Here is a 9932-nt window from a genome sequence, read left to right on the forward strand (position 1 = left end):
GTAAGATAACATATAACGGTTATTTGGTCTTCTCCAGAGCGTGTGCTGTAAAAGGGAGTTCTTTGGAAATGTGCCGGAAGGTGTGCAGTTGAGAACGCACCACGAAGCAGGGAAGCTGGTGCTGTTGAGAGTTTTAGGCTTCTTTGTCGTAAAGCAGTTTGTACGCGAGGATAATGGGCTTGTTCAGTTGCTTGCGGTCGTTCTGACGTTTGTAGTTCAGAAATAAATGAGACAAAATACATTTAAGACCTGCAGGTAATCAATAGGACAGACTGTGATGTGGATCCGAGAGTATGTATTGTATAGTTCCAGAATAAATACCGTAGGATGAAAGAATTTTGCTTACTTCTGTAAAAACAAGCTGTAGCATCCTTTTGCAGTTTGATGCTGACCGTGTCCCAGAACGCCCAAGATCCCTATAAACTCCTGACAACACCCCTGGAGGTCATTTAGGGAGGTCGCCTCTTTTTGCTTCCCACACTCCTTAGAGAAATTCTGGTCTACCCACTCCTTCACGGCCACCCACCCGCAGATCAGCTGAGAAATCATACTTTAAGAATATTATTTTTGTTCTTTGTTCTCTTTCCTTGCTTTGAAAGATGTCTTTCGTTCCCTGCGGTTTAAATACCGTAGTTTAAAAATACATCATTCATGGCATATAGAAATTAAAACTGAATTTGTATATTTTAGCTGAATTTAAAAAAATGAGACTGGGGGCTTATCACTGGTTACATACATGTGTTTTATTCTGATTTGTGTTTCAAGAAGTAGATTAAAATTAGTTTAATCACAAGAACGTTTTTAAGCGAGCACTTGTAGATGGATCAAGTGTTCTTTGTTTTTCGAAGTCTGTTAGGGCACCTGTAGTCTTCACCACTGAAAATGCAGATGTGTTTGGAGTAAGCATTAATTAGCAGTAATTCTTAAATCTACACCTTCATATACGATAGGAATATAAACATTACTGTAATAAAGTGTCACAAGTTGAATGCCTTTGGCTGTGAGAAGGAGTACCTTGGATCTGTGTTTGGTTTTGTAACAGTAAAAGCATTACTCAGTGATATTTTGTGTGCTATCGACATTACCACACTCTCAGTGTAACCTGCGCAGTGCATCCCATGTAGTCTTTGCGATGATCGTTAACAGAATTATGAATCTCCTGAGGCAGAATGCGGTGAGCATCTAGCGTGTGAATCTTTCCATATGGGTACCATCTCCTCTTGGAAACCCACACGGGTTAAAGCAACGGTTACCGATAGACAAGTTTTCTTGTGTTTCTCTTTAATGGTCTTCGGGTTTGCATCTGTTTTAAGTTAGGTGGTTCATAACGCACTTCGGATCGTGGTTGTTTACAAGCTGCTCTCCCCATTGCTTCCCCTGCAGGTGCTGCAGGGTGCTCAGCTGATAGCTGTTGCTTCTGCCGAGCCTGCCTCAGGGGGTGTTGATGGATCCCCGCTCCAGGGGAGTGATATCCAAGTCCAATATGTGCAGCTGACACCAGTGACAGACCACTCTGCGACTAATCAAGTATGTATATATATATATTTATTTTTTTTGCCATTTGAATGTACTTAACTTGATTGAAACGCCTGTCAGATGATCTATATATCTATCCACAAACACTGCAATCCCAATGAGTTTACGATCCTGTTTCCAAGCTCTTAAAAAAACCAAAACATCTATAGTAAGAAACATCATTTTGTTAAAGGTATCATTTTTGTTAAAGGTCTTTGACTATCCCTGCTTCCATGTTCTTGCCCAGTGCCTCTAGAGAATAGTTATTTTGGTCATCATTGTTTTTCTGCATCCTTGAAGGCTGAGAGCCATGTTGAAGGACAGGGCAAAACACTTGCTTGGAATCTATCCAAAAAGTATTTTTCAGACTGAGGTTTCTCTTAAAAATGTTATTCCCTTTCTGACAGCAGTTTTCCAGTTGTTTTGATCAACAGCCTGGATTTCCCGCAGGAGTCGCAATGTTAGCAATTGTAAGTGAACACTTGATCCTCTCAGTTACGGTGGAGGAATTTTTTTTTAATTTTTTTTTTTTTTGGTATCAGTTTGAACAGTCTTGTATCTGACTATAAAAAGTTTCTCATCAGCTTGAAGCTGTGACTGGTGACAACACGAGAATGCTGACTTAAAACAGTTGTCAGAATTTTTTCTGAAGATGGTTACACATTTAGACATTCTTCTGTGAACCCCACTTACTGTGCTGCTTTTCTAGAGAATGCCAAGTGGTTGCGAAAAATAAGCTGTTTCTTGCTAGCCAAAATATAATGGTATCTTTAGAAGCCAATATTAGACTGATACATACCGAGTCTCGTAGAGAATTCTGATCTGGCTACAAACATTTGGATACTGAGTCTCTTGAGGGAAGAAAAAGAAAATTGCATAAGAAATTAACGGAATCACGTCCAGACTTTGCGTGCACGAAACTCAAGTGCTTAATGCTTCTTCCATGGGCAAGGCAAGCTGCAGATCAGTTCGCTCTATGAAGTTAGAGCACATTCGTTATCCTGGTGGCAAGGAGGGCCTCAAACAAAACATGGAGCTGTGTCACATATAGCCGAAGTGCCGTCTGCGCTGGCTGGTGCAGGTGTGGAAGCCAGAGCTCTAAACTCTCTTAGTTGTCCCAGGCCACGCTGGCTCCCCACCTGGATGCTACAAAGTGCTTTTCAGAAAAATTATGCTCCCTGCCAAAAAGGATCGGCCTGGCACGTCAGTGTGCTGCGCTCTAAGAGTTCATTCTAGTTTCCTGTGCGCTGATCTTCCTGCGTGGATGAGCCCTTAATAGGTGTTTTTCCCTCTTTGCTAGATTTGTCTCTGCACTGGCCTGTTTTATTCCTAGTCACTTGTAATAGTGCACTCGACAGTAAGCGTTGCTGCGGGGATCGTGCCTTATGTTGTATAAATCCTCAAGTACTGCTGGTCCCATCCAATTAATAAAGCACATACGCGTCAGGTAGTGAGAAGTGTCTCTCGTGCTGCTGTCTTCACTCCAGGCCTGGGAAATTCTCAAATTTACCTCCCACGGACTTTCTCCTGGGTCTGTTCCTCGTGCCTGTCCTCCCTTCTCAGCTGCCACCTCTGACGGGCAGGAGGTTACGGGGCGCAATTATAAACCTCGGCATCCGTCGACCACACGACGGGCAGCCACCAGAGGGGTTACTTTTCTCTTCAGGGACACTTTGCACCGTGTTAGGTTTTAATATTGTGGTTAACCGCAGAGATTTATACAAAGCCTGAAGAGAAGCAGAAAGGGAATGTGAAATAAGAAGAGTATGAAAGGAAAACCAGACAAGACTAAAAATAAGTTTGGCATAAATATTTCCTCAGTTTACACAAACTAAAAACTACGGATCTTTAATGAATTGGAGAAACCAACTTGGTATTTGCCTTACTCTGAGTTATATGGATGGCCCAGTAGCTTTTTTGGCTAAAATTACGGAATAGCTCTACTCATCTTGGATCTCTTATCTGAAGGGAAAAGTCTTATCTGAAGGGAAGACCCTGTCGGTGAGGCCGCAGTGACGCTTTTTTCTGTTTTCATATGGTTCTTTGCCGAGGGTTCCGAGATGTTCTCAATGATTTTGAATCTATTTATCAATCAAAGCTTATAAAAGTGGAGTTTGTTATCGGCCTGGTTTCAAATTCCGTGTTTGAAACGCCACAACTGTGAATTTATTTAATGTCTGAAAACAAGACACCTGTTTTCTTACCTTTTTTCTTGAAAACCATGCCTTTGGAGGCAATTGCACACGCGGAGCTGAAGGTAGGAGTGGGGCTGTTTGAAATGAATCCCCTCTGTGACTTCAGCTGAAGCAGACAGCAATACGCACTTCAACCTAGTATTTTCAGTGTATTTCTGCATGATTTTGTATTTGCAAATTAGCTGTAGACAGAAGTATTAATAGCTCAGATTCCGACAGTTTTGTAGCGATCCCGAACCATGCTTACAAACGCAAACTATTAATATATGTGCAGTGTTTCGCTGGCGTAAAATTGCAAACGCACGTATGGAGGGAGCCGTAGTTTGGAATCAGATGCGTTGTGAGGATTTTGGTTTCATTGGCTTGTTTTCAGGTCTCGACAGCATTCTTAGTTATAGCAGCTTGCAAAATTTAGAAATACAGGATGTGATGGTGGCGAAGAATATTTGGATTATTTCTGAGCTCAAATTCATACGCTGGTGGTAAAGTTTATTAGATTTGGAAAAAAAACATATTTCCAAATCTAAAGCGTGCTTCTCATCCCTTTGAACAGTCTCCTACTCCTGGTCTAAATGTTGGATAAATATTCAGTATTGCTGTTGTCGCCATTATTTGATAATTATATTACTTCAACAGTTTTCCGCTAATGGGAAAGAAAACTTCATGGTCACTTGAAAACTCAGCTGCTATCAAAATTAGCAATCTGGTAGAATTATTCACCACTTTGGCATTAATTTATTGAACATTTATGTACACACCAAATTACCTATAAAGTTGAACGGGCAAACAAAAAATCTTGTGGCTGTGTGCAATTACTGGCAGCAAGGCAGAGAGATGAAAAGAAACACTTTGACAACAAAACCTTAATTTGGGAGCAGTGCTTTATATTTTGAATAAACGAAGTTGTGACTGTGTAGTAAAACCTAAAGGATTGGAAATGCAGTTGAGTTCCCACCCTTGTGTCTTTGTGTATCGTCTTGCAGATGCTAGGCTGGGAGCGCAAAGCAGGGCTTCAACTAAGATTTTTCCGTAACAGAAGTACTGCCACAGAAATAATTCTGTATCCAGGGCGTTACATAAAGCATCTATTAGATGAATTTATGGAGGGAAAATCCATCAGGGGCAGATCTCTGGAATCTGTGGGAGTACACAGGAAAATATCATTAAATGCTTGCCCTTTTCTTGTAGTTTATCTATGCTTGTGATACTGGCTGCTATCAGGGGAAGGCTTATTGGGTGTGATGGACTTTATCCAGGCCAATACAGCTGTTCTTAAATGCTATTTATCTTATAGCTCTGAAGATGGAGTTTGCTTCATAATCTAGTTTTCCTTACTCCAACTAACTTGGCTAAAAAGTGTTCTATGGGATTATCCTTTCACAGCATTGTCAGACTACTGGTAGGCAGTAACTTAATTTTTAAGGAGACTTCCTTTGAAAGCTTAAGTCAATTGTGTTTAAATTCTTTCACGGAGGACTTGTTTTGCCTGGAAAGTGAGTAGAATCAGGCCCGTAGGAAGAATTCTATTTGAGAAAAAATTCACTATAGCAGCGCTATTCTCATTTTACACAAAATAGAGAAAGACTGCAGTGGGTAAAGTCAGCAGTTTTAGACTGTATCCTGCACCAGCTGGGGAAATTCCAAGCACAGGGCAACCAGGTAATTTTACTCTCCTTACCTACAATAGTTCTGTCACTCTGGGACTTTCCTACTGTCTTTCCTGTGATCATCCTTGGTGGACTTTCCTTCTGTAGCGCTGTTCAGCTCTGTACCCCTGAGCTGTCGTGCTGGGACAAGTCCTTCCACAGCTTTGGCACATGTTGTGCCAGACACGGGTTTTATTTTGTTTCTTTTTAGAGCTGGTTCTTTCTTGAGAAGAGAGAGGGAATAATTGTTTTCTGTTTTCTCTCTTCGTGCCACTCATGACTTTGTAGATCCTTATCGTGATTTCATTATTTCAGCCTTCTCTTTCCAGCCTGAAGGGCATTAGTCTACTTAGTCTTCCTATGGACTCTTTATGTTATTTTTGGAGCCTTTGTAAGTGTATTCCTGTTTCAACTCTGTCACAGAGCTGATATCCGTGCAGGCTTTGCACTGGTCTATACAGGAACTTTATATTAGTGTATGTTCGCGTTCCCTTGGCTACACCAACGGGAAGCACTTCTGTATCGATTTACTGATTTCATCTTTCCTTTCGCAGGGCACTGATACCCTTCAATCAGCAATCCAGCCAGAAATGCAGATAGAACACGGAGCAATCCAAATTCAATAAGAGAATTGTGAAAAGCTGCGTCAACCGAGATGTCAGTGAACCGCGGTCAGAAGTGCAGTGCTGTAGGCTTCGTGCAACCACAGGAGAATGGAAATGCCTGTTAGACTAATGGTCACACCTCGAACATCTCCTGCGAATAGCGGAGTTCTGGTGATCTGGTTGTCCTCACCTGGAATAAATCAGACCCCTTGATTTAAATTGGAGCTACATCGATTGAGGATCTGGCCTTCAGAAGAAATAAATGGCCTGCCCTTAGGTACACTTAGGGAGGAAAAAAAAGTCTTTCAGAGAGACGGAAAGAAATCCAATGAATCAAAACCGTGAGACTAAATTAATGCTTCATCCTGTTCATTTCTTCTGTGAAACACGCCATTTGAATGTCTGCAGATACCTTAGGAAGTGTATTGCTGCTTTGCAATACTTGCTTTACCACAGATAGAAGATCAAGAGCTCAAATATTTTTCACTGTTTAAACAGCTTTTTTTTATTTGCTATGGTGTTTATAACAAAATGGAAAATATTTAAAAAAAAAGAAAAATCCCATAACTGCAAGTATTAGACTTTTGCTGGTGTTTTCTGTTCAGTGTAATGAAAAATGTATTTGCAGAAGACTAACAATTTTGTTTGTACTGTTGCTTAACTACTTTTCTAGGGAAAAAATGCTTTTAAATGCTGTAATTATGCATTTCTAATGAAAAATAAATGTGTATTTATGAATAGTGCAGCTCTAAGTTGCTCTCTGCCTTAGGGATGAATACGGCTTGGCTGGACTGTGCTGTAAGAGTGTAGTTCCGGAGTATTTGAAGACAGACGCTATCTGGCAAGCTCTGCTGTCACACTGAGAAGTAAGATTAAGTTTATAAGGAAGATAACAATCTTAGATCATGTTATTATCTAAATTTCCAGTGCAAGAAAAATGTGATAGTTAAGCTTTTGAGTCTGCAAATCCTATTTTATACAATGAATTTATGAAATCATTTTTTAAAAATGTGAGCGTTTCTTCTGAGCTCTCTCCCGTTTAGTTCCTCCTGCCTCCTTTGTCCAGCTGTTTGTGGCAACACCTCCGCTTGGGATTCATCCGTACGAAGCTGGGCTGCAAAAGTCTGATACTTACCTTGTTATCCAGCCTGCCCCAGCAAGGTGAAATCCTCCTCCACTGAAACTTAAAGGAAACTTGATACCGATTTCAAGAAAGCTACGTTTTCACACTTGCTAAGCTTGCGTGGAGAGGATAAATGTTTGCTATAACCCGATTATCTTAACGGTGCACATTTTAGAAAAATACAGAGTTTACTGGGGGAGGTGTTGCTTTGTGTTTGTTTTTCAGCTGACTTGCTAAATGGTTGTTACCGATATACGGCTCATGATGCATTTAATGTATTAACGAACGGGGCATAGCCACAAATTCCACATGGATGAATTCAGGATAACTTTTCTTTTTTTTTTTTTTTTTACGAAAGGAAGGGTTAAACACAGCCAATTTCTGGGAATGTTGTCCGTGGTAAGTATTACACTTCATGTAAATTCCTATTTCTCTTTAGGATATTTCTTGACGCACAAGTACAATGCATACTGAACCGCAGCTTATTGAATACAATGTTTGCAGCAGGCCAAGAATTTGGCTACTCTTCAGTTTCTTCTTTTAATAGCGTTTCTCAGACTGGGTGATGTTTGAAGAGCTTGGCGTCCAAACAGAAGCCTAAAAATAAAGCAAGGCCTGTACATTTTAGCGTGGCTGTTCAATAATAATTTATCGTTTGGAAATGCGAAAGCTGGGATGGCAAAGCTGCTGCGTGCTGTTGCATGCCACTCTCTCGCCACATTCGTATCGGCCACAGTGGCATTCTTGTCTTCTTCAGAAAGTTTTACTCTTACCCAGCTTTCCTTCTGTGTCCCCGGCATCTTCTGCTTCCGAGGGGAACACACGTGCATTTAAACTGTAGGGTATTCCGTCTTTGGTTTATGGCACAATGAAGAATTCTGTTCTCTTTGCGTTTTTCAGCTCAGGCACAAGATGAAATTGAGTTCAGGAGAGGTTTTCTTTAGCCACTAGACTGCTGCATGCTTAAGTCTCTTCTGCTGAAAGTGACTGTAAAGGCGAATCCAGCAGCGAAGTAGCGTTCACTAGATTTCAAGAGAATGGCATTTACTTCACCAGTGTGGAATGGAGAGTGTACAAATCGAGTGAAATAAATAGGTAAGGAGAGCAGCTTAGTAAGATCCTCCACTGCATTCAGATGTGAAGACTACGTCTTCCTCAAGATGTGAATTTTTCTCAGTGTTACGTCAATGTTGACGTTAGTCTGAGCTGTGTCACACTGTGTTTATACTTCAAGAAAAGAGACTTCAACATTGAGCCAGGTATTCCTATGAGTCATCCCTGTCCCTCTTCCCTTTCTGTAGATTTTATGTCCTTGGAAGATTTATGTCCCTGTCCAGGGAGGAAACGTCCTCTCTTCAAGAATGTTTTATGTGTTTTCTAGACATCACAGGGTGATGTACAAATAAGTCATTCCCGAGAAGAGTAATTCAGGAGTGAGTTCCCTTCTAGGAAATGCTTGTGACTGTGCGAGTGTGAGGAGTGCGTTCCTACAGAGGTTATTGTAGCAATAACGTACCAACATAACAGTAAGAAATCCTAAAAGCGTTACAACGCAAGGAATGAAAATCTTGCAGGGATACTGAGCGTTTTGCCTGGCGCTCAGCTCAGGTAGGCTGGTGGTGATTCACCACGGGTGTAGTTCTGCCCTTGAAGTCTTTTTGACCATTTTCAGTAGATCAGCTAGAAATGAGTTCTTATTATGTCTCCTTCTGTTATTCACATCCTCTGCCTTTTTAATATTGAGGAGCTTTTCCCTCAGCCAGCCTTCTAACATCCTCGTTTTTAACTGTGGTGTTCTTCTCCTCGTGCTGCTTTTGTCCAAGAGGCAGAGATTGAGAACATACAACCAAGAGTCTTCAGGGGAACGTTTCACGTAAGGTTAGACCAGGATCAGCTGCATATTTTGTTTGTAATTCATCTTGTGACCTGCAGAATACTGTTTTCACGGGTTTGATTTTGTTCTGTATAATGATGTTTAGGCATGCAGGCTTTGGGGGAGGAGAGCCTCTGGTTACCCTACATGGCCCCGTTGGTTATTTTCCATATTAAATTCGCTGTAGACGGGACCTTACCCTTTGTCTTGATGTTGTACTAAAATTCTTGACATGTAGTTATGGCTGCACAGGCAGTATGGTACCATTATAATGACCTTTCAGATCGTTTAATCTTGAATCCCACCTGAAAGAGCATCCATCTCATGAATTCTTAAGGGCTTCTGTGGTCCCGATATAAAAACTTATCAAAATGTTATGTTTTGATGGATTGTACAACTAGAAATTCGTCTAAAAAAAGTGAAAGATGTGGGTTATTTCTTTTCTGTCTTTTTCTTTCTTTCATTCCGTGTTAGTTTTATATATTTTGTCTTGCAAAACAAACCTATAAAAAGGAGCACCCTTCTGCGACCCACATAAACTGGAATGCCTTCATTAGCTGCATTTTTAGGCATTTCAGTATCGACAGTTTGCCTATAAAGCAAAGAATGCTGGCCAAAATGTTGCTCTAATGCTTGTCTCAGTCACGGAGATCTTGGCATGCGTACGGGTATGCTCTGGTGGCCCTGTACTTTATTATCCGCTTCGCAGAACTGCTGGGGAGTTTCACGTTGGAAGATAGAGTGAGAAAACCAATAGCTAAACCTCCCCCAAATCACTGTAGAATCTCCCTCTGCCTAAACTTCTGTTGACCATCAGTATTCCTTCTGAATTCCTAATTATCTAAGTACTGAAAATTTAGAGCCATAACTATAATTCGACTGAAACTGTTTCCCATTATCAGAAATAAGAATGTTGCTTTCATTCACTGTGATCCCAAAGCAATTCTGTAAGCTCTGCTGAATTAGGTGAGTACT

At 40.9% G+C, this 9932-nt stretch overlaps 1 protein-coding gene across 6 annotated transcripts in view; it reads left to right on the forward strand.

Moving 5' to 3' along the window:
- The window catches only part of BANP (BTG3 associated nuclear protein), a 153913-nt gene extending 146202 nt beyond the window's left edge, over nt 1-7711 (forward strand). For 4 of the 6 annotated variants that reach the window (XM_054201224.1, XM_054201225.1, XM_054201226.1 and 1 more), the window contains 2 exons: nt 1384-1527; nt 5911-7711. In XM_054201224.1, the coding sequence (XP_054057199.1) occupies nt 1384-1527; nt 5911-5982 (216 nt within the window). In that variant the 3' untranslated portion in view covers nt 5983-7711. The remainder of the gene's footprint in view (nt 1-1383; nt 1528-5910) is intronic. The other 2 variants (XM_054201228.1, XM_054201230.1) reach the window with 1 other exon arrangement.
- The last annotated feature ends 2221 nt before the right edge of the window (nt 7712-9932 follow it).

The sequence above is a fragment of the Rissa tridactyla genome, chromosome 4, assembly GCF_028500815.1.
Source record: "Rissa tridactyla isolate bRisTri1 chromosome 4, bRisTri1.patW.cur.20221130, whole genome shotgun sequence".
In the NCBI taxonomy this organism is placed as follows: domain Eukaryota; kingdom Metazoa; phylum Chordata; class Aves; order Charadriiformes; family Laridae; genus Rissa; species Rissa tridactyla.